Source organism: Manis javanica, chromosome 3, assembly GCF_040802235.1.
Source record: "Manis javanica isolate MJ-LG chromosome 3, MJ_LKY, whole genome shotgun sequence".
NCBI classification, from domain to species: Eukaryota; Metazoa; Chordata; class Mammalia; order Pholidota; family Manidae; genus Manis; species Manis javanica.
The window spans coordinates 171,511,194-171,537,017 of record NC_133158.1 but is presented as its reverse complement, the minus strand read 5'-3'; the positions used below and the strand labels follow the sequence as shown (position 1 = coordinate 171,537,017).

The 25,824-nt window shown below is 35.9% G+C and overlaps 1 protein-coding gene across 3 annotated transcripts in view; it reads right to left on the bottom strand.

Annotated features, from left to right (window-relative positions):
- Positions 1–9,705: 9,705 nt before the first annotated feature.
- The window catches only part of TOPBP1 (DNA topoisomerase II binding protein 1), a 67,331-nt gene continuing 51,212 nt past the window's right edge, over positions 9,706–25,824 (bottom strand). For all 3 annotated transcript variants that reach the window (XM_073232404.1, XM_073232405.1, XM_073232406.1), the window contains exons 20-28: positions 25,022–25,214; positions 23,096–23,316; positions 22,076–22,242; positions 21,729–21,840; positions 19,181–19,344; positions 18,592–18,729; positions 17,133–17,222; positions 16,797–16,958; positions 9,706–10,096 (exon numbers count right to left, since the gene is read on the bottom strand). In XM_073232404.1, coding sequence (XP_073088505.1) covers positions 9,959–10,096; positions 16,797–16,958; positions 17,133–17,222; positions 18,592–18,729; positions 19,181–19,344; positions 21,729–21,840; positions 22,076–22,242; positions 23,096–23,316; positions 25,022–25,214 — 1,385 coding nt within the window. In that variant the 3' untranslated portion in view covers positions 9,706–9,958. The remainder of the gene's footprint in view (positions 10,097–16,796; positions 16,959–17,132; positions 17,223–18,591; positions 18,730–19,180; positions 19,345–21,728; positions 21,841–22,075; positions 22,243–23,095; positions 23,317–25,021; positions 25,215–25,824) is intronic.

Here is a 25,824-nt window from a genome sequence, read left to right as displayed (position 1 = left end):
TTTTTTAAATCCAATATTATGAATAAACAAACATCAGAAAAAGCAGTTGGCTTTTCTTCTTTGTTTTTAAAGGTATCACTGATATACACTCTTATGAAGGTTTCACAAGAAAAACAATGTGGTTATTACATTCACCCTTATTATCAAGTCCCCCCACCATGTCCCAATGCAGTCACTGCCCATCAGTGTAGTAAGATACCACAGTCCCTATTTGTCTTCTCTGAGCTACACTGTCTTCCCTGTGACCCCACAAACATGTGAACCAATCATGATACCTCACAATACCCTTTTCCATCCCTCCCTCGCCCCTCCCCTTTAGTAACCACTAGTCCCTTCTTGGAGTCTGTGAGTCAGCTGCTATTTGCTTCCTTCAGTTTTGATTCATTGTTATACTCCATAAATGAGGGAAATCATTTTGTATTTGTCTTTATCTGCCAGACTTATTTCACTGAACATAATACTCTCTAGTTCCATCCATGTTGTAGCAAATGGTAGGACTTGCTTCTTTCTTATGGCTGAATAGTATTCCATTGTGTATATGTACCAAATCTTCTTTATCCATTCATCTACTGATGGACATTTAGGTTGCTTCCATTTCTTGGCTATTGTAAATTGTGCTGCGATAAACATAGGGGTGCATCTGTCTTTTTCAAACTGGAGTGCTGCATTTGTAGGGTAAATTCCTAGAAGTGGAATTCCTGAGTCAAATGGTATTTCTATTTTGAGCTTTTTAACGAACCTCCATACTGCTTTCCACAATGGTTGAACTAATTTACATTCCCACCAGCAGTGAAGGAGGGTTCCCCTTTCTCCACAACTTCGCCAATATTTGTCATTGTTTGTCTTTTGGATGGTGACCTTCCTTACTGGTGTGAGGTGATATCTCATAGTGGTTTTAATTTGCATTTCTCTGATGACTAGCGATGTGGAGCATCTTTTGGTGTGCCTGTTGGCCATCTGAGTTTCTTCTTTGGAGAACTGTCTGTTCAGCTCCTCTGCCCATTTTTTAATTGGATTATTTGCTTTTTGTTTGTTGAGGCATGTGAGCCCTTTATATATTTTGGATGTCAGCCCTTTTTCAGATCTGTCATTTATGAATATAGTTTCTCATACTGTAGAGTACCTTTTTGTTCTATTGATGGTGTCCTTTGCTGTACAGAAGCTTTTCAGCTTGATATAGTCCCACTTGTTCATTTTTGCTTTTGTTTCCCTTGCTTGGGGAGATATGTTCATGAAGAAGTTGCTCATATTTATGTCCAAGAGATTTTTGCCTATGTTTTTTTCTAAGAGTTTTCTGGTTTCATGACTTACATTCACGTCTTTGAACCATTTGGAATTTACTTTTGTGTATGGGGTTAGACAGTGATCCAGTTTCATTCTCTTACATGTAGCTGTCCAGTTGTGCCAGTACCATCTGTTGAAGAGACTGTCATTTCCCAATTGTATGTCCATGGCTCCTTTATCATTTATTAATTGGCCATGTATGTTTGGGTTAATGTCAGAGTCTCTATTCTGTTCCACTGGTCTGTGGATCTGTTCTTGTGCCAGTACCAAATTGTTTTGATTATTGTGGCTTTGTAGTAGAGTTTGAAGTTAGGGAGCGATATCTCCCCCACTTTATTCTTCCTTCTCAGGATTGCTTTGGCTATTTGGGGTCTGGTGTTTCCATATGAATTTTTGAACTATTTGTTCCAGTTCGTTGAAGAACGCTGTTGGTAATTTGATAGGGATTGCATCAAATCTGTATATTGCTTTGTGCAGGATGGCCATTTTGATGATATTAATTCTTCCTAGCCAAGAGCATGGGATGAGTTTCCATTTGTTAGTGTTCTCTTTAATTTCTCTTAAGAGTGTCCTATAGTTTTCAGGGTATAGGTCTTTCACTTCCTTGGTTAGGTTTATCCTAGGTATTTTATTCTTTTTGATACAATTGTGAATGGAATTGTTTTCCTGATTTCTCTTTCAATTAGTTCATTGTCATTGTATAGGAAAGTCACAGATTTCTGCATGTTAATTTTGTATCCTGCAACGTTGCTGAATTCCAGTATTGGTTCTAGTAGCTTTGGAGTGGAGTCTTTAGGGATTTTTATGTACAATATCATGTCATCTGCAAATAGTGACAGTTTAACTTCTTCTTTACCAAACTGGATTCCTTGTATTTCTTTGTTTTGTCTAATTGCCATGGCTAGGACCTCCAGTACTATGCTGAATAACAGTGGGGAGAGTAGGCATCCCTGTCTTGTACCTGATCTCAGAGGAAAAGTTTTCAGCTTCTCGCTGTTCAGTATGATGTTGGCTGTGGGTTTATCATATATGGCCTTTATTATGTTGCAAGTACGCCCTCTATGCCCAATTTGTTGAGAGTTTTTATCATGAATGGATGTTGAATTTTATTGAATGCTTTTTCAGCATCTATGGAGATGATCATGTGGTTTTTGTCCTTTTTATTTATGTGGTGGATGACGATGGGTTTTCAAATGTTGTACCATCCTTGTATCCCTGGGATGAATCCCACTTGGTCATGGTGTACGATCCTTTTGATGTATTTTTGAACTCGGTTTGCTAATATTTTCTTGAGTATTTATGCATCTACGTTCATCAGGGATATTGGTGTCTGGAGGGATATACGTTCACCAGGTGGGGTCTTTGCCTGGTTTTGGTATTAGGGTGATGCTGGCTTCATAGAATGAGTTTGGGAGTATTCCCTCCTCTTCTATTTTTTGGAACACTTTAAGGAGAATGGGTATTATATCTTCTCTGTATGTCTAAAAAACTTCCGAGGTAAATCCATCTGGCCCAGGGATTTTGTTCTTGGGTAGTTTTTTGATTACCAATTCAGTTTCTTTGCTGGCAGTTGGTTTGTTTAGATTTTCTGTTTCTTCCTTGGTCAGTCTTGGAAGGTTTTATTTTTCTAGGAAGTTGTCCATTTCTTCTAGGTTTTCCAACTTCTTAGCATATAGGTTTTCATAGTATTGCTAATAATTTTTTGTATTTCTGTGGGGTCCGTCGTGATTTTTCCTTTCTCGTTTCTGATTGTTGATGTGTGTTCTCTTTTTCTCTTAATAAGTCTGGCTAGAGGTTTATTTATTTTGTTTATTTTCTCAAAGAAAGTGCTCTTGGTTTCATTGATTTTTTCTATTGTTTTATTCTTCTCAATTTTATTTCTTCTCTAATCTTTATTATGTCCCTCCTTCTGCTGACGTTAGGCCTCATTTGTTCTTTTTCCAATTTCAATAATTGTTACATTAGACTATTCATTTGGGATTGTTGACCCTTCTTTAAATATGCCTGGATTGCTATATACTTTCCTCTTAAGAGTGTTTACACTGTGTCCCACAGAAGTTGGGGCTTTGTGTTGTTGTCATTGTTTCCATATATTGCTTGATCTCTATTTTAATTTGGTCATTTGATCCATTGATTATTTAGGAGGATGTTGTTAAGCCTCCATGTGTTTGTGAGCCTTTTTACTTTCTTTGTACAATTTATTTCTAGTTTTATACCTTTGTGGTCTGAAAAGTTGGTTGGTAGAATTTCAATCTTTTTGAATTTACTGAGGCTCTTTTTGTGGCCTAGTATGTGGTCTATTCTGGAGAATGTTCTATGTGCACTTGAAAAGAATGTGTATCCTGTTGCTTTTGGATGTAGAGTTCTATAGATGTCTATTAGGCCCATCTGTTCTAGTGTGTTGTTCAGTGCCTCTGTGTCCTTACTTATTTTCTGTCTGGTGGATCTGTCCTTTGGAGTGGTGTGTTGAAGTTTCCTAAAATGAGTGCATTGCATTCTAGTTCCTCCTTTAATTCCGTTAGTATTTGTTTCACATATGCTGGTGCTCCTGTGTTGGGTGCATATATATTTAGAATAGTTATATCCTCTTGTTGGACTGAGCCCTTTATCATTATGTAATGTCCTTCTTTGTCTCGTTACTTTGTTTTGAAGTCTATTTTGTCTGATATTAGGACTGCAACCCCTGCTTTCTTCTCGGTGTTGTTTGCCTGAAATATGTTTTTCCATCCCTTGACTTATAGTCTGTGCATGTCTTTGGGTTTGACATGAGTCTTTTGTAAGCAGCATATAGATGGGTATTGCTTTTTTATCCATTCTATTACTCTGTCTATTGATTGGTGCATTCAGTCCATTTACATTTAGGGTGATTATCGAAAGATATGTACTTATTGCCATTGCAGGCTCTAGATTCCTGGTTACCAAAGGTTCAAGGTTAGCTTCTTTAGTATCTTACTGTCTAACTTAACTCACTTATTGAGCTATTATAAACACTGTCTGATGACTCTTTATTTCTCTCCCTTCTAATTCCTCCTCCTCCATTCTTTATATGTTGGGTGTTTTATTCTGTGCTCTTTTGTGTTTCCTTTGACTGCTTTTGTGGTTAGTTGATTTTATTTTTTGCCTTTAGTTAGTATTTGGTTGGTCTCCTTTCTTTGCTGTCATTTTATTTTCTCTGGTGACATCTACTTAGACGTAGGAGTGCTTCCATCTGTAGCAGTCCCTCTGAAATACCCTGTAGAGGTGGTTTGTGGGAGGCAAATTCCCTCAACTTTTGCTTGTCTGGGAATTGTTTAATCTCTCCTTCATATTTAAATGATAATCGTGCTGGATGCAGTATCCGTGGCTCAAGGCTCTTCTGTTTCATTGCATTAAATATATCGTGTCATTCTCTTCTGGCCTGTAGGGTTTCTGTTGAGAAGTTTGATGATAGCCTGATGGGTTTTTTCTTTGTAGGTGACCTTTTTTCTCTCTCTGGCTGCCTTTAAAACTCTGTCGTTGTCCTTGATCTTTGCCATTTTAATTATTATGTGCCTTGGTGTTGTCCTCCTTGGGTCCCTTCTGTTGGGATTTCTGTGTACTTCTGTGGTCTGAGTGGCTATTTCGTCCCCCAGTTTAGGGAAGTTTTCAGCAATTATTTCTTCAAATACACTCTCTATCCCTTTTTCTCTCTCTTCTTCTTCTGGTACCCCTGTAATGTGGATATTGTTCCTTTTGGATTGGTCACACAGTTCTCTTAATATTATTTCATTCTTGGAGATCCTTTTATCTCTCTCTGGATCAGCTCCTATGCATTCCTGTTCCCTGGTTTCTATTCCATCAATGGCCTCTTGCATCTCACCCATTCTGCTTTTAAATCTTTCCAGAGATTGTTGTATTTCTGTAATCTCCCTCCCTACTTTGCATTAGCTCTTGCATTTTTCTCTGCAGCTCCATCAGCATGGTTATGACCTTTATTTTGAATTCTTTTTCAGGGAGATTGGTTAGATCTCTCTCTCCAAGCTCCTTCTCAGGGGTTGTCTCTGTGATTTTGGTCTGGAACAAATTCTTCTGCCTTTCATGGTGATAGAGGTAGTTGTGGGGGGCTGGCGCATGGGTCAGCTGGGAGAACATCCCTTCTTGCTAGTTTGTGGCCTTCCTCTCCTGGGAGAACGGCGACCCCTAGCAGCTTGTGCTGAGCAGCTGTGTGCAGATGGGGTCTCTGATTCTTGCCTGGCCGCTGTGAAGGAAGTTCTGCATGCGGTTGCTGTGGGCATGGCCGGCCTCAGGCTGCTGCTCCGCTATGGCAGGGCCATGCAGAGGGGGAACGGGTGGCTGTTTATTGGCATGAGGGGCCTCAGAGCTCTGCTGCCGCCCAGGGGGTTAGGACGCCCAGAGTTCCCTGGAATTCCCAGCTGCGGGGTGAGTGTCCTGGGACGCTTCCATCCAGCTGTGGGGTCTTTGTCCCTTTAAGTCTTTCAAGAAGCACTCGCTTTTTTTTTGTCCCAGGGTTGCCGGCTGCGGGGACCTGCTTGCAGGTTTTACTCAACCGTTTCCCTAGTATCCAGCACACCACGCGCTGTCTGCGCTCCCAGTGCAGATGGCTAGGGCTGGGTGTTTAGCAGTCCTGGGCTCCCTCTCCCTCCCTGCTCCGACTCCTCTCCTCCCACCGGGAGCAGGGGTGAGGGGCGCTCGGGTCCCGCCGGGCCACGGATTGTATCTTACCCCCTTTGTGAGGCGCTGGGTTCTTGCAGGTGTAGATGTAGTCTGGGTGTTGTCCTGTGTCTTCTGGTCTCTCTTTTAGGGATAGTTGTATTTGTTCTATTTTTAAAAATGTGTGGTTTTGGGAGATATCTGCTGCTCTACTCATGCCACAATCTTGGCTCCTCCCATCAGTTTGCTAATATTTTGTTGAGTATTTTTGCATCCATGTTCATCAGGAATATTGGTTTGTAATTTTTCTTATTTTTTTGTGGTGTCTTTGCCTGGTTTTGGTCTTAGAGTGATGTTGGCCTCGTAGAATGAGTTTGGAAGTATTCCCTCCTCTTCTACTTTTTGGAAAACTCTAAGGTGTATGGGTCCTCACTAAATGTTTGATAAAATTTAGGAGTGAAACTATCTTATCTAGGGGTTTTGTTCTTAAGTACTTTTCTGATTACCAATTCAATTTCATTGCTGGTAATTGCTCTATTCAGATTTTGTTTCATCCTGGGTCAGCCTTGGAAGGCTGTATTTTTCTAGAAAGTTGTCCATTTCTTCTAGCTTATCCAGTTAGCATGTAATTTTTCACAGTATTCTCACATAATTCTTTGTATTTCTGTGGTGTCCATAGTTATTTTTCCTTTCACATTTCTGATTGTTTATGTGTGTAGACTTTTCTTCTTCATAAGTCTGGCTAGGGGTTTATCTATTTTATTTTCTTGAAGAACCAGCTCCTGCTTTCATTGATCCTATTGTTTTATTCTTCTCAATTTTATTTCTTCTCTAATCTTTATTATGTCCCTCTTTCTACTGACTTTGGGCCTCACTTGTTCTTATTTTTGTAGTTTCATTAATTGTGAGTTTAGACTGTTCATATGGGATTGTTCTTCTTTCCTGATGTAGGCCCGTATTGCAGTGTATTTCCCTCTTAGCATGGCCTTTGCTGCGTCCCACAGATTTTGCAGTGTTGAATTATTGTCGTCATTTGTCTCCATATATTGCTTGATCTTTTTTATTTGATTGTTGATCCATGTATTATTTAGGAGCATGTTATTAAGCATCCATGTGTTTGTGGGCTTTTTCATTTTCTTTGTGTAATTTATTTCTAGTTTCATACCTTTGTGATCTGGGAAGCTGGTTTGTGTAATTTCAATGTTTCTGAATTTACTGAGGCTCTTTTTGTGGCCTAGTATATCATCTATTCTTGAAAATGTTCCATGTGCACTTGAGAATGTGTATCCTGTTGCTTTGGATGGAGTGTTTGGTAGATGTCTGTTAGTTCCATCTGTTCTAATGTTGTTCAGTCCCTCTGTGTCCTTATTTTCTGTCTGGTTGATCTGTCCTTTGGAGTGAGTGGTGTGTTGAAGTGTCCTAAAATAAATGCACTGCATTCTATTTCTCCCTTTAATTCTGTTAGTATTTGTTTCACATGTGTAGGTGCTACTCTGTTGGGTGCACAGAAATTTATAAGTTATATCCTCTTTTGGGACTGACCCCTTATCATTATGTAATGTCCTTTGTCTTGTTACTTTCTTTGTTTTGAAGTCTATTTTGTCTGATACAAGTACTACAACTCTTGCTATTTTTTCCTCTTCTCTAATTTCTATCCCATATACTGTTTCTTCTGCCACATTTAATCTGCTTTTAAATCCCTCCATTGTATGTTTCATTTCAGATATGGAATTTCTGAATGATTGAATCTTCATTCTAAAGTGCATGAAGCATCTTTTCCATCCCTTTACTTTCAGTCTGTGTTTGTCTTTAGGTTTGAAGTGAGTGTCTTGTAGGCAGCATACAGACGGATATTGCTTTTTTATCCATTCAGTGACTCAGTGTCTTTCAATTGGTGCATTCAGACCATTTACATTTAGGGTAATTATCAATAGGTACGTAGTTATTGCCATTGCAGGCTTTAGGTTCGTGGTTACCAAAGTTTCAAGGGTAATTCCCTTACTATCCAACAGTCTAATTTAACTCAGTATGCTTACAGACACAACCTAAAGGTTCTATATTTTTCCCCTTCTTTTTCTTCCTCCTCCATTCTTTATATATTATCATATTCTGTACTGTCTATCCCTTGATTGACTTTGGGTGTGGTTGATTTGATTTTGCATCTGCTTAGTAATTAATTGTTATACTTTCTTTACTGTGTTTTTATTTCCCCTGGTGACAGCTATTTAGCCTTAGGAACACTTCCATCTATAGCAGTCTCTCCAAAATACACTGCTGAGGTGGTTTGTGGGAGGTAAATTCTCTCAGCTTTTGATTAGAAAATTTTTTAATTCCTTCAAATTTAAATGATAATCTTGCCAGATAGAGTATTCTTGGTTCAAAGCCCTTCTGCTTCATTGCATTAAATATATCATGCCACTCCCTTCTGGCTTGTAAGGTTTCTGTTGAAAGCTCTGATAGCCTCATGGGTTTTCCTTTGTATGTGATCTTTTTTCTCTCTCTAGCTGCTTTTAGAAGTCTTTATCCTTGATTGTTGCCATTTTAATTATTATGTCTTGATGTTGTCTTCCTTGGGTCACTTGGGTTGGGAGATATGTGCACCTCCATGGCCTGAGAGAGAATCTCCTTCCCCAGCTTCAGTAAGTTTTCAGCAATTACTTCCTCAAAGACACTTTCTATCCCTTTTTTTCTCTCTTCTTCTGGTACCCCTATAATGCAAATATTGTTCTGTTTGGATTGGTCACATAATTCTCAATATTCTTTCATTCTTAGAGATCCTTTTTACTCTTTGTGCCTCAGCTTCTTTGTATTCCTCTTCTCTAATTTCTATTCCATTTACCATCTCTTCTACTATGTCTAATCTGCTTTTAAATCCCTCTTTTTCATGTTTCATTTCAGCAATGGAATTTCTTAATGATTGAATCTCCTAAATTCATTCATGAGTTCTTGAATATTTTTCTGTACCTCCATGAACATGTTTATGAGTTTTATTTTGAACTCTCTTTAAGGAAGAGTGGTGAGTTCAGTTTCACTTGGGCCTTTTTCTGGTGTTTGTGAGATTTTTGTTAGAACCAGGTATCTTTAATGTTTCATATTTGTATGTGGGGCCCTCTAGTGCCCAGAAGCTATTGTCTCTGGAGCTGCTCAGCCCTTGGAGTGATATGACGATGGGGGTTGCAGGGGAGCGGCACTGGTGCCTTTTCCTGAGGTCTGCTCTGTTCTCCAGGTGTATGTAGTCTGGCGCAGTGTTCTTTTCTGTTGCTCTTTTAGGATTAGTTGTATTAACTATATTTTCATACCATATGTGGTTTTGGGAGGGGTTCTGTCTTACCTCTCACACCGCCATCTTTCATCTCCACAACTGCTTTTCATAATAAGTTTTAGAAATTACTGCTTCAACAAGAAAATGGATGACAGAATGCTTTTCTTATAAAAACTTATCTGAACTAAATTGAGCCACTACTTTTATTTATTGTCTTTATTTTCCAAGTTTTTACACCCAAACTTGGCAAACATTATGGATATTTGTACAAACATGCATATACATATATACACACAGATTTAGTTTAAAGCCTCGGTTCCTCATTAAATCTTGTGTTCAGGCTCATGTTAAAAGATGTAAAATTGTGAAAAGATAAATATCAGGGAAAACATGAATAAATCCCAAATGACTACTTCCTTGTTATGAATTAAAGCAGACATTTTAATGGCAAAATTCATCACGTTGCTAAAACTCCCAGTAAGCTACAGCCTCAGATATTTACAAGAAAATAAACAAACAAAAACCCCATACATACTTCAATGTGGTTTAATGATAAGACAGCTGAGAAGTTGTGTTTTGTTATTTCAATAAGTTTCCATTCAGGAATGGTTGATATTTCAGTGATTAAAACTTCAGCTGTAAAAAACTAATTTCAAACAGGGTCATCATTACACTCTAAAACCAAATTCTTCAGATACTTGTCTTTAAATTACCATACAAATCCATCACAGCAACATTCAGGCTTTCAATTTTAAAAACATTTAAAGTGGTAACTAAGCACATTTAGTTCACTCTAGGTTGTTTGGTTTTATTTTTGTCCATTGGAGCTTTCCTCTTTTGTGATAATCCAGGTTCCTTATTATTCTGAAGAAATGATACAGCTTCTGGTAGACAGTAATTTTCTACTGGAGGAGGGGATTCCTACAAAAGGACAAAAAGTGGTATTTTCCTTTTTTTTTTTTTTTAGATTTCAAACTATTAAATGACCAGGTGATAGATTCCTTAACTCTGCCTTTTGACCAGAAAAACATAAACATTTGTCTCTCAAGATATGCTATTTAGTGCTTGTCACATGTAGTGAATAATGGGCCCTATGTGACAAACTCTCACCTTGTATCAGAAAAATTAGTTTATAATTCAGGCAGCATGGGGTTAAATCACATCTTAATAATGGCTTCATCTGTAAAATGGATTAAAATACAGAATATGGACAACAGGGAAAAATAGTTAAAAGCTATCATTTAAGTCTAAGACTTACAATGCTTAATGTAAATCTTTGAAAATCTGTCTTACTTTTTACTTAATCCTATGGTAAACATGAGGTGCTTTTTATTCACCATCTTAGAGATAAAGGTTCAATAACACAATGTTATACATAACTAGCCGGAAGCAAAGCCAAAGTCTACACACTTTTCTGCTTGACTTTAAAACCCTTGCTTTTTTCTTACTCATAACCATATTCTAACCTAAAAGATTTTCTGGCAATATAACAGAGTAGATAACAACTATAACTCCCATAAAAGATTGGAGGAGAAAGAAAATCAGACATTTACTAGAGGGGTGTTATCATTCATCAGAAGGGAATGGTATAGGGTGAATTTCTTCTTTTCATTTTTTATGGTCCCGATCTGTGTCATGCGGGCTGGCTAAGACTCTAGTATTAATGGCTTGAAGAATCAGAGGACAGGAGGGCAATGATGACCAACAGAAAATGCAATGGGAATCCCAGGAAGGAGGCAACAGAGAGCCCCAAGCACTGTTATGAACTCTGACACTTCAGGATACAGTCTGCTTGACCCCTAATCATGCATGTTCAGGAGATTCAAGGTAGGGCTGAAAGAAATGAAGAGATTAGTGCTGCTGCTCCCTCTGGAGGGGCAGCCAAGAACCCACCTGCTCAGGGATATGGTACACCTCACCTCTGAGGAATGTGACGGAAGTCCCCAAAGGTTATTACATTGATTCCATTTATTTGAGGTGTAAGAAGTGATATAGAAATGGACAGATCAGTGGTGGCCAGGTAGAAGATAGTTGGGGGAAGAGGGTGAGGCAAGGGTACAGTTAAGACAGGGCAAAATGAGGGATTCTTGTAGTGACAGAACTGTTCTGTATCTTGACTGTGGTGGTAGACCAACTTACACATGATAGAACTGCAGAGAACTAAATATACGTGCATATGAGTAGAAGTAAAACAGGAAACCTGTGTAAGCTTGGAGTGTCTCAACAAAAGTATCCTGATTGTAGTATTACACTATAGTTTTTGCAAAATGTTACCTATTGTGAGAAACCGGGGTAAGTGTTCAGGGATTCCTACAACTCATGTAAATCTACAATTACCTTAAAATAGAAAGTTTAGTTAAAAAAAAAATCTTGCTCATGACTCATATGTTGGAAACAGATGATTCCAAAGTAGTTATTATAACAATGCTCAATGATGTAAAGAAAAATATGCTTGAATTGAAAGAAAAGAGGGAGTCTCAGCAGAAAAATAGAAACTATAAAAAAAGAACCATATAGAGACTCTAGTTATAAAAAATGGTATCTAAATAAAATTTTACTGGATAGATATAAGAGAATGAAGATGACAGGAAAAAATTACAATGAAGTTGGATAAATAGGATGTAGCTAATCAGAAAACACAGAGAAAAATGATTGTAAGTAAGTGAACATAGCCTTAGGGACCTGTGGAGCATTATCAAAAGGTATAATGTAAGTTACCTGAATTTTCAGGAAAGAGTGGAGCAGAGGAAAATAGTAGAATGAGGAAATAATGGCCAAAATTTCTCAAACTTGGCAAAACAGGTAAGTTTACAGATTCATGAGCTCTGCAGACACAAGCAGAATCAATACACAGAAGCTACCTCTGCAAATATAAATGGCTGAAAACCAAAGATGAAAAGAAAATCCTGAGAGCAGTCAGGAAGGTAAAAGACACATTGCATACAGGGGAATAATTCAAATTACCATTGATTTCTCATCAGAAATAATGGAGGCCAGCAGAGAGAGAAGTCTTTCAAGTACTAGAAGAAAACAATCTATCACCCCAAATTCTGTATCCTGAAAAAGATCCTTCAAGAATAAAAGCAAAAGAGACATTTTCAAATAAAAGAAAATGAACTGGCCCCATCAGACTTGTACTAAAAACTAAAGAAAGTTCTTCAGGCTGAAGAAAAATGGTACCAGATAGAACCCTGGAAACAATACTCAAAATGGTGTATGTCAGGGTAAATATAAAATACTTTTTTTCCTTTTAACTTCCTCAAAATACATATAACTGTTCAAAGTAAAACACCGCATTCCAGGGCTAAAACAGATAAATGTAAAACATGACAACCCTAGCATAAAGCAGGGGCCAGCAAACCTTTTCTACAAAGGTCCAGACATTAGTTTAGGCTGTGTGGGATAGACAATGTCTGTTGCAACTACTCAACTCTGCCATGTAGTACAAAAGCAGCCACAGAAAATATGTAAATGGCCGAATGTGCCTGTATTCCATTAAAGCTTTATTTGTAAAAACAGAAAAAAACCCCCAAGAACACTTGGCTGGATTTGTTCTGCAGGCTATAGTTTACTGTACCTGATTTAAAGGCTAGGGGAGGTTGCAAGATTTCTACATTTTATGTGAAGTCGCAAAATGTTAACTCTAGATATTATGAAAATTGTAATCTGTAGAGTAAAATATGCCCTGTACTAGCCACCAAAAAAAGCAGAGGTTTTTGCTTTAAAAAGATAATGGATGACAAAGAATTCTAAATACTGAATTAATATCCCCGAAAAGGGCAAAAAAAGAACAAGGGAGACAAACCAAAAACAAATGGTAAAAAAACCTAACTCTAATTATAGTAATAATTACACATGGACTAAATATTCCAAAGAATAAAAAAGCAAGGTATAACTACAGCATGTTTACAAGAAAGCCATTTTAAATATAAAGATGTAAGTTTTAAAAACCTAATGAATTTAAAAGAGATTAATAAAATCCCATTTATAATTGCATCAAAAAGAATAAACTAGGAATAAATTTAACCAAGGATTGAAAGGCCTGTACTCTGAAAACTGTTAACACATTGATTTAAAAAACAACTGAAGATGACACAATAAATTGAAAGATATTCCATGTTCACAGATTGGAAGAATTAACACTGTCAAAACATCCATATTACCCACAGCAATAAAAAGATTCAATGCAGTCCCTATTACCTTAATGGCATACACAAAAATGAACTCAAAATGAATTAAAGACTTGAACTTAAGACCTAAAACCACAAAACTCCTAGAAGAAAACATATGCTGAGTTCCTTAACATCAGTCTTGGTGATGATTTTTTGGATCTGACACACCAAAAGCAAAAGCAACAAAAGCAAAAATAAACAAGTGGGACTTCATCAAACAAAAAGGCTTCTGAAAGGTTTTCAGCAAAGAAAACCATCAACAAATGAAAAGGCAACATCAACAACATGAAAAAACAACCTGAGTGTCCATCAATGGATGAATGGATAAAGAAAACCACTGTGTGTGTGTGTGTGTGTGTACACAATGGAATATTATATGCAGCCATAAAAATAAGGACCGCCTGCCAATTGTGGAAACATGGATAGACGTTCAGGGAATGCTTAGTGAAATAACTCAGACAGAAAGACAAATAGTTTATGATCTCACTTTTAAGTGGAATCTAAAACAACACTCAACAGATACAGAGAAGAGATTTATGGTTGCTAGAGGTATGGGGTGAGTGTTGGGTGGAATGGGTGGTTACAAGGTACAGATATCCTGTTATAAAATAAATTTTAATTGATGGGGATATAACAAATAGTATAATGACTACAGCTAATAATACTGTGTGGTATACTTGAAAGTTGCTAAAAGAGTCAATCTTTTAAGTTTCTCATCTTAAGGAAAAGAATTTGTAACTGGTGATGGATGTTAACTAGATTTATTGTGGTGATCATTTTGCAATATATTGCAATATATACATAATATATTGAATCATATTAGATACTTGCAACTACATAATGTTATTTATCAATTTAAAAAAAGGGCATCAATCCCCTTATTCAGATTGGAAGACTTCTGTCTGGATTAAACTAAAACAATTCAAGAAGCACATGAAGGTATGAACCTAGGAGAGGGTCCCCAATAACTGGTTCACCGAGATTATTTCACTCAGCTCAAGACCCAATTATGTGGCTCAATACTTCCAATCAGCTTATTATTCCCTACTCTTAATCATGACAGAAAACTGGGAATTACCAGATAAATTCATCTAACATGGAAGATAAAGACTCAAACAAGAAAAACCCTGGTGAAGCAGAAACTTAGAGATAAAAAAAACTTTAAAAGACACCAATAAAACCTCTGAAAGCTAATGCATTACATCTATAAAACAAAAAGATGATGTTACTAAAACAATAAAATGTAAATTCAAAAAACTAAAAAAAAAGGCCTTGATTTTTAAAACCATAATAGGAAAACGAAGAAATTGATAGGAGTGGAAGATTGACCTGAGGGATTCTCTCAAAAAGTGAAGACTGACTAGTAAACATAATGTTCCTCATGTAATTGTAGATTAATGATATATAAAAAAAAAGTGAAGACTGAAATAGGTGAGAAATAATAAAGAATCCAATATGTAAATAGAAGTACCAGAGAGGACAGCAAATGGAGAAAAACAAATTTTTAAAAATAATTCAAGATTTCCCAGAACTGAAAGATGAGTCAACAGACCAGAAGGGGCCTACCAAGTGCCCAGTAATATAAACAGAAAAATAAAAACATAATGGCATATTACTTTGCAATTTCAGAAAACTGGGATAAAAAGAACATCCTACTAGTTTAGTTACATATAAAGGATCATGAATGAGAATGGCTTTGGACTACTCAATAGCAATACTAGATGCAAGGAGATAAGCAATCAAAAGTCTCAGAAAAAATAGTTTCCAACGTAGAATTTGATGCCCAGCCAAACTATCAGTAAGTAAAGTGTGCATATAGGAAAAAGAATTTCACATATAGAAAGTCCCAAACAATTTATCTCTCATGTGCTTTCTCAGAAAGTTACTAGAAGATGACCTCCATCAAAATGAGAGAGATCAGGATGACATGGGACTCAGAAACAGGAGCTACAATGGAGAAGAAAGATAAAGGATGATGACTGGAGATCCTGGGATGATAGCAGCGTAGGGATGATAGAAGCAGAGGGTGACCATCCAGACTAGAGCAATGGGACTAAGGACATATTGAAGGTTGTCATCACTAAGATCTCTGCACCCACTGTACCTGGTTTTTAAACTGAGGTCAGAACACTGGAGTGAGCCTGTATCGGTCTTATCTGAGCTTGGCTTATCTTAACTGCAAACTTGCTGCTCTCCTCTCCTTAGCCTGCTGCTTCATCCCACAGAAGAGTTCTGTTTTGACCTATTCCTGAGAGTTAAGAGATAGGTCAATGATAAGCTTAGACATAGAAATACAGAGCAGTTTTCTTCCAACATATTCCTCCAGACAGCTATCACCTGGCACACATTACGAGCCTGAGAAAGGCAGAGACACAAATAACCAAAGCAGATGCTGATTTCTTCTGATGGGAAAGGAGGGAGATGGAATTGGGAGGAAGAACTGGGAGCTCCTATGAGTCTAACTAATCTTCTATTTCTTAACATGGGCACCTAGATGACATTTTGCTATTTTTTAACCAGTACATATACTTTATATACTCAGTGCAGCACAGTATAGGCTATTAATATTGTTTCTTGTTTTAGATGGCAGTTGTATACCTGAAATGATCAAGAACTTTTGGAGGGAAGAGATATGAGATTTGAGTTCTCTACATTCTCCCAAAGTCTGCCTCTTTTCCCACTGGGTAAAATTTTAAAATCTCATGTCTCAAAAAAATCAAGCTTTAAAAAAAGTTATTTAGGTGTTCAAGGAGAGTTAGTACTGGCTTACCCTAATCAGTATGCCCTACTGCTTTGTGACAAAGGCTTCATATTTATGTTTTAGGCATTTTCCTTTTAAACCCTGAGCAACTCTCAAACACATAAGTAGCAAAAACCACATGGCAGGCTGGGTTTTGGCTTCCCCTTACTTCTTCTAAACCATCTGTTTGAAATCCTTTGTAGTAAGACATTTATGATCATGTGTTATATCTTGCTGATTCCTGATAACATTTTAGCACTCTGTTGTAAGATTTTTCTTTGCCCACTCAATAGGTCAATTCTGAATAGGGCTGTAGTGAAACCTCCATATGCTTGATTTATCTTATTGTGTAATACAGGTATTTGCTGTGTATCAATGCAAAAGGTCAAAAAATTAAAGAAGAAGCCTTGGATAAATTTTCTCCTTGGACTCCTGGAAACAACTGCTGTTTTCTTTATATTCCAACATTTTTATGGGCACTTTTAAGGCTTTTCGAGGTAATATGACCCATGTAACATTTAACTACAAGCTGAATGGTTTACCTGTGTGTTATAAAAGAGAGTGAAATTGAAAGGGGTTGAATTGAGGAGGATAACAGGAGACTACCATTCTATTAACAACAAGCTGTGGATTTTACTGTGCAGTTACTTTTCTATGCATATAAGCATATCTCTGGCAATGAGAAGGTCAAGGACAGAATCTTACAAACCTGCATAAGATAATCAGCAATGTATTCTGTTTTCAAGCAGTACACATTCTGGGCAGCAGCTTCTGCTATATTAAGTCCTGAGTCATCTGGTTTTAGTTTATTAAAGTCAGAAAAGAGATGTGTGGCTTCTTTAAATAAAGGTACAGAATGACCAGGTAGCACCTAATGAAAAAATAAGAAGCATTACAATCTGTCAGTGTCCCAAAGTAGTTCAACTGTACAATCTGTACTTAAGGACTACAATCTCAAAAGTAAAGGAAATCAAGTACTGAACACAGCAACCTTAGTTAGAAAATAATTCACATAAAAAATTCAGTAAGTTGATTTAATACAAACTTTTGCTCCTCCAGACTGAAGAAGGCGTTTGAATCCTGCTTCTCGGGACTGATCAACATGTAAGATAACTTTCCACCCACTAAATGCTCCCTGCAGAACAAAACAGAAAAACAGTTTTGAAATTATTTGGAAAATAAATGAGAAAATAACACAGATAATATTTTATATGAAGACTTAGTTTTATGACAACAAATAATCTTATAACCTTTATTTTCACCACAGTGGTAATTGTCTCTGATCAGAATTCTTTGAAACACAGAGCCATGGTGTCTGGCACACAGTAGGCCTTCAACAAATACTTGAAGAATGAAGGGAAACGATTCAATGATTAGGTGACATTAAAACAAAGGAACCTGACTTTTGTTTTTAGTCTTTTCTAGTATTTTTTTCTTAAATTAATCTAGGGTAAAGCTTAAAGCACAGCTTCTTAGATTGGATGAAACCTCCATTATATTTCTCTTGAAAATGTTTGCAAATTAGAAACATAATATTTAAGCAGGGAAAACAATTAACAAAAAACCAGTGGAATTACTCTAAAAGGGAATCAAGGTTTCTAAGGACTTGGAGATAGTAGAGAACTCAGAATACAACACAAAAAAATTACTTAACTCAAGGGTTCTTAAACTTTTTGTGTACCATGGACTCCTTCTGCAGCCTGGTAAAACCTATGGATCTGTTTTCTAAATAATTTTTTAAAAATAACAAGCTTTTTGAGATGTAATTTCCATACCACATGGACATTTTCTTAGTGTTCAAAATAAAGTATAAAGGATTACAAAAGAAACCATCTTATTAAAAATTTAAAATATTTTGTGACATAATAGATGTGTTTCTATATTAATGCATTCAATTAAAAGATCTAGTGGTAGTTGAAAACTATATAATTTTAAAGTAGTGATGAGTATAAATAGTATTTCAAGGTACTAGCAATTATAATGCAAAGTAAAAATACCTGATGTCTGGTGGGGCAAAGTGACAGGTACTGTTAAGAGTGCTGTGATTTGTTGCCTAGATTTCTATAATGAAAGGAAATGCTGACTTTCTATTACACATTGGTAAAAATAAAGATGCATTTTTCCTCCATCCAAGGGTATGGCATTCCCTTTTAATTTATAAACTCCTCTGGGAGAGCCTGTGGACCCCAAGTAAGAACTCCTGAAGTTAGACGGTGAAAATATTCTTTGGAAGAAATACAGTGTGGGTCACATTTTACACATATAAATTGTTTTGAAAGAGCCATCACCATTATATATATCTTACTGTTGATCACAATTAGAAGAATGAGGAATTGCCACTAAGCTCAATTTAGAATGCCCAAACTAAGTAGATCGGTCAAGGGATAAAAGACAAACAGAATTATTATTTTGTTAAGTACATTCTCTTAAAAAAAAATTAAAATCTAAAATAATCATGACATTGACTCCATTTATACTTCCTACATAATTATATATGTTAATACCTCAACAATGCCTGATTCTTGTCTTTGCTGAATTTTTTTTCTCCATCTCATTGCTGCAAGTGCTAGTCTTCGTTGCTGTACACTGATTCCAGTCAAAACATCAAGTATGGAACTAGTTCCCCATTCATAGTCTTCTTCCTAGAGAATTTGAACAATAAACTTCTGAGTTCTTACAAAATGTCCTCAAGGAGTCCACAATTTAGTAAGACTTAAAAGCTATACATTCAATTGTTATAAATACAGAGAATCACCAGTTTATGAGCACAGAGGAACCACAGATTGATTTAGCATCAGATGAGAGTCAAGAATACCTGGCTTTTAATTAGGTATCAGAAATATACTGAATAAATTTCTAAGAAACAGATAACCCTATATTCAGATTACAGAAAATAAAACTGTTGTATCTAAGAATCTGGGTCTGTGGTTTCTAAATATTTTTGCTTTAACTGTTAATGTGGACCTTATAAAATTGGTATAATCTGTCATATGTGGTTACTTCAATTACATGGTCAGTATCTGTGCCAGAATCAATTATTAAAACATTTACACTTTGAGAAAAATGACTCTTTACATTACTTGGAATACACACCGGCACAAAGCGCCCAGTAATCCTGCATGCCTCAAGGTAGGAGCGATGAAGCACCCACTTCCCAGCTGCTACTGAGGCTAAATACTTCTCGTTTCGAAGTGGATGTCCCACGACAATGTGTGTACAGTTGGGATCAAAGCACTGCTTCTCTATCACTAATCCACCTTAAGCAAAATAAAAATTTTATACTTTATTGATTCTTCACTTTTTCCTCAGAAAAAGTACCTCAACTATCACATAAAAATCATTATTAAACAAAAGGCATTAATAAACCAAAAAACCTCAAAGACAGTTATTTTACCTTACATATATATTTTTATAAAATAATGCTTCCTAGGAAAATTTAAAATACAAAGGTAGATTTTAAAAAAAATGAACCCCCCAACACTGGCAACCTAGGTACTAAAATAACCAGTTTTGCCATCCTTCCTTCAATCTATGCCGTTTTTTTACTTAACAATTTTAAAGCAAATTCTAGACATCATGTTATTCTACCCCTATATATTCAGCATGCATCTCTAATATACATGGACATTTTCTTATACAGCCACAATGCCATTACCAGATCTAATATACTTAACAAAAAGTCTTTGCTATCTCAATACTAAATTCTTGTTCAAATTTTCCTGCTACAATCAAGATATAAAAATAAATAAATACAAACAAAGGCCATATATTACAATTGGTTATTTTATCTCTTCAATGTCTCTCAACTACTTAAGCAATTTTCAAGCACTGAATATGGGTAACCAGAGAAAGAAGTCAAAAGGGGGGAATCTATAAGCTAAAAGATGAAGAAAATTTTCTGATAGGAAATAGGGTCAGCAGATCAACATAGAAGTTTGGGAGGAAAACACACACTAGGTAAATCAAGATGTAACAGTAGGTGGGAGCCGAATCCTCTTCTCAGGTACATACATATGGAGCCTGACTTAAAGGAAAGAAGGTGGCAGAACTAAATATAAGCTTATGTAAAGCATGGTTTTGGTTTATATTTTAGAGGTTAACTTGATTAATGGTTAGGAAGAGTTCTACTAAGGACTTTCTAAGAATTGAACAAAATACTCAAACTCTACTTATGCTTTCTAGGTGACTAACGATAATAGCAGCAACACTGGGCACTGAATACATGCCAGGGATTGTCACAAATGTTCCAGGTCATTAACTCATTTAATCCTCACAACTCTATGAAGGTAGGTTACTATGATTATCTACAATTTACACATGAGGACAAGGAATAGAGTATATCACTCAGGATCACAGAGTGACAAAAGAAAAAAGGTAAAAGTTCCAAACTGCTGTGTATATCTAACTCCATATAATAAATGTATCCTGTGACTGAGGCAATGTGACAGACTGATTTATTTATGTTTATCAGCTGGCCAGAGTTGCTTCACTTATAAAATGAAGAGAATCTCCATTTTCATGTCAAAAGCCCTCTAGTCACAGACACCCCACATTCCAGCACAATCTGTACTCATCTGCCTCTGCTCTCTATCCTCATTTAGACAGTTCTCTGCTACTTATTATTCTTGTTCAGAGTTTACAGAGATGGAACAAACTATAGGATACAAATACCTGAAGCATTCCATTTTGGTGAGCTCTAGGTAAAACTTAGCAATTCTGACTTATAATTCCATCTAATTTATCAAGTGAATTGTATATATAATTGTACTATATAACACTTAATCTTTTCTGGATGACTCAGGGACATTATTTCTTAATGTTTTCTTTATGTCAAGCTGTCAGATTAAGCTCTCTTAAAATTTTTTTAACTCTATAGAGATGCTGTTATATAGTCACTAGCCACATGTGGCTATTAAAAACCTGAAGCAGAGCCACTCTAAATTGAGATTTGCTATTAGCTTAAAATATATCCCATTCACTTAGTAAGAAAAAAGAGGTCAAATATCTCACTGATATTTTATATTGACTACATACATTAAATATTTAAAATTAACTCCACTTTTTTTTGTTTTACTATTTAAAATGAAGCCATTATGACAGTTTAGAATTACATACATGGCGCATGTTCTAATGTTCTATTTCTACTGGACAGTGCTGCTACAGAGCACCAAGTTACCTTTTTAGTATGCTGTTTCCAGAATGACATCAGATGGACGGCCTAACAACTAGTGGAATAAGAATGTTACATGAGATGGAGCTCCTCTCCGGGAATTACTGTATCTTCAATTTCATGAAAATGTAGTTTTATTTATATTCTAAGTCCATAATTTCACTGATTTTGTCCAAGGTTTCATCATAAACACATGCTCAAAGTAGCAAAAAGATCCTTAAACCTTAACAGTTGGTTTCAATTTAAATCTTTAAATATTTAAATCCTATGACCCAGTGACTTTAGATTTAGATTAGAGCTTTACAGAAATCAAAATTCTAATGCTGTCTCAATGTATATAGCCTTAGACAAGTTATCCATCATTTTTATCTCAGTTTCTACATCTTACAAATGGTATCAATATTAACTACATGTGACTTCCAAATAAGGTTACTATATGGGATATTTTTGACTTAAGTAAAATACACGTACCTAGTTTTTCAATTAGATGACAATAATCAATACGTTCCTGAGGATTAAGAGATGACAACTGAAATGTGTACTGTTTTTTTAAGTCTTCATGAGTCTCTTCTATTGTCATAATCTGAAATGGCAGAGTTTCATTTTAGAAAAAATGAAAATGAAAGTTATCAGGCATATGGTGCTTTTAAAGGTGATATTTTACTTAGTCTTCTGGTTATCAAGTATCAAAATACTATAATGCAAAGAAATGTAGTTTTCAACATTTGATGAACCCTTGATATTGTTATCAACAAATTCTGAATACAGCATAAGAGTAATAACTAAAAGCCATATCATCATTCTATGAATAAATGAACCTTTTCTCTAGGGTGTGGAGCCACAGGTGGGTTGGCTAGTGGGAAGGCAATACTGGGGGCCTGAGGTGTAGGGATAAGATGGCTGTCTTTTATAGGAGTTTCCAGTTCTTCAGAGATCACATGTTTTGGAGCTTCAGCCACACATATGTTTCCAGGATCACAGATAGCTGAGGGAAATAAAACACTATAATGTGATTTTATTCAAATACAACTAAGAATACATTCTGGGAAATAATCTCATCAGTCTTAACCAAGATGAAATAAAATACAATCTGGAATGTAAAAAGTACATATAAAGTAAGTAGCCTATTTCTTTTTATATCTTATAAATAAATAAGTTAGCTTTTCAAAAAGGGCAAATGGTATTACCTGTGGGTTTCTCCCAACCCTTTCTTTAAATACTAAGTTTTCATCAGTAAAATGTAACTGGAATTTGTACAATGAAAGCAATTTTACACTTGGAGAAAATTAGCAGCAAAGAGAAGTCTACACATTTAGTGTAGAGAAATAATCAAGTGCCCTGAAAGAGAAAGGCGGGTAAAAAGATGACCAACAATGAGGGATATAAAGCATTTTATCAAAGTAAAGCCCCCAAAGAAGAAAAAAATATGGGAATTCAGAAAGCAACACATACAAATCCAAAGAACAAATGTAGGATTTGAATATAGGATGAAATTCAGAAGATTTAAATGAAAATAAGATGATTGGGAGAAAAACCAGGCATTAACTACACAAGTGCATAAAGGACTAGAATGAATGAACAATGGTGAAAACCATGTCTGGCAAAAAATGCCTAATCCTTAATCTCCAAATTTAAGAATCAAAATAGTTTTCAATTTAATGATAAATTACCTAAATTTATTATTACTTTTCTGACTCTTTTTAAACTCAGATCAGAAATATCTAGTAAGTTTTTCATAGCATGCATAATTCAAAGAAATACAATGTGTTTATCTGTTTATTTTTAAGAGGTCAACATGCACTTAATACAAACAGCTAAATAGATTTTTTTCTCATTACCCTGTTCAGCAATTTCTGAATCGTGTAATGGCTCCTGGAAAGGAGAATACTCCAATTTTTTAATGTCAACTTGAAGCTCAGAATATTGGGTGGGACAACTAGGCCACTGCAAATTGCTGGCAAGCCTTGCTCTCTCCTCCCTGGCTGTAGGGTCATCCCAAATGATTTGTTCATTTTGGGAGGGCTCTGTGTTGATATCAGGTACTATTTGACGAGATTGCCTAAGGAATAAAAGTGACAATTTTGATAAATAGCCATAACAAAATCCACACTCATAAATTTCATAAAATTATAAATTTGTAGTTCACCTTTATATGCCCACAAAAGCACACAGTAAGCATTTGAGAACATTTATTGACTAAATGAACTTTGGGATCTTTTTTAAATGTTTCTGGTAGAAACTTATCTGTTCTAGCTAGAAAATGAAACACATATTTTGACTGAATGTCCACATACTTAAAACTTCAAAGGGCAAGATTTACTGTCAAGAAATTGTTTAAAAATCCTAAAATGATTACTGCATTTAAAAATGGGATTTCTCTTAATTATACAGGCTTAGTGAAACATGGCAATGTTTAGAAAACTGGTTACTTTGCTTACCAGTAGTTGTTTTTCTATCACTTGAAATAATAAGAGCTATTAATTCCATGGGAAGTGTACTGTAAAGGCTGCCTTAAAAGCAGGTCCTTCTGGCATTGGTAACCAAACCTCCCAGAGTTTCGAGTAGACAAGCCTTATACTAAACTAAAGTCTTATACTGCACTAGAATGAAGTGTGTTTTATGGTGTAATTGTAACAATTCCATTTGAGAGTAAACAGAATTTCAGCTATTTTCCTTCAATGTACATATTGGCTCTTTCAATGTGTGTGTGTGTGTGTGTATATGGAATCTTAGTAAAAATAATTTACCAAAGCTGATGGTACCTTCAAGGAGTTCATTTGCCTCAAATACAAGGAAGATAGCCTTTTATTCTCAGAGTATATTTGTTCACTCTGACATAATACAAGATTTAAGCTCTCTATAATAATAAAACATGACCTTAATTACATTAAACAAAAAGCCACATTTACCCAAATACACAATACTCAGATAAAGAATTTGCAACATGAAATATATAGTTAATAAGATAAATTCATAGTTCAACTGTCAATTCCAGATACAAGTCCTACAATATCATTATACAATTCAAGATTTTTCTATCAAAGATGTTATGCTACTAAACATGTCACATTACACTAAGACCTGTAATCACCTTTCTTAGAAAATCAGTTTATAAAATACATATAGTCACATATGTTTAAATGTTTAAACTTACACAGTATGTTCATGTTTAATACTAATATTATTTAATACTAATACAACAGAACAGAGAGGACAGCCCACTGAGTCTATTTCAAATGAGGCAAACTGGATCTTAAACTCATTCCTTTCTCAGCAGAGGTAATAAAAAATATTAATCCTGCACCCTATGAAGCAGTTAAACCTCGGTTCCTGCTTCCTGTCCCCAAGAATTCTACAATGTCTTGGAATGAGGGAGGGGGAAGGAAAAGCTGGGAGGGAAGGGAGGAAGAAAAAGCTAGTTAGCAAAGGGCCACAACCAACAGGTCATATCTGAATATAACATACACAGTTTGGGCTAAATAAGGCCCAGCAGTATAACCCTTTTACTGGTTTTGCTTTTTTAAACTTCTGCTTTACTGACGAGATTGCCTAAGGAATAAAAGTGACAATTTTGATAAATAGCCGTAACAAAATCCACACTCATAAATTTCATAAAATTATAAATTTGTAGTTCATAAAGTTCATAAAGTGACTTTAAAAAGAGGTTTAACTCATGGGACTGAGTCAGCAGGAACCTAAATAAAGAGCTACTTTCTCCCAAGCCATCTAGTCACTCCGTTCTGCCCACAGCAATGGGTGTGTACCTCAGGGCCTCTAGGACTCTACTCCGTCCACTGCGGGCTGAGCGAGTGCTGTCAGGGGTTGAAGAAGCACTGTTACAACCACTTCTTGAAAGAGAAGTCCTTTGCCCCTGGGGTTTCACTATAGATGTCGCGGACATTATCTCCTGCAGCTGCTTTTGGAAGTTCTCTCTCATTTCCAGTGTCTGTGTCAGAGCTTCAAACAAACACAAACACACACCAATCAAGATTTTTTTTTTTAAACCACATCTCATTCATATTAACTGTTTTGTCTAGATTTGGTTGAACCCAAATTTATTAAGCTGACATTTACTGATACTTATTACAGGCTATAGGAATGTACTAAAACTATGATTAGTTACTGCAGAACATAAAGGCAACTGTTACAATGAGGACTGGATATGAAATAATCAGGGAGTCCTTAGAAGGTACTCTGCTAAGACCTGCTGTGATTATCCCTTTTGTAGAGCCCCTGGCTCCTTCTGACCCTTCTCCTGGTATGTACTATACTCTGAGATGAATGTTATTCCCCGCTATGGTCCTTGACAACACAGACCACAATATATTTATTTCTCTTTGGCTTCCTGCAGACTAAATAGATGACTTGTTTTTCGAATGAACAGAGTAGGACTAACTAAATAGGTAAGTCATAGGGAAAGCTCTGGTAGGGTACGATAAGTAAGAAAAACAAAAAATATTAATCAAAAAAAGGAGTTCTGTAGATGTATGGTTATTCACTACAGCAGTTTTTATAACAGCCAGAAATCAGAAATAACCTAGATGATCATCAACAAGGGACTGGCTAA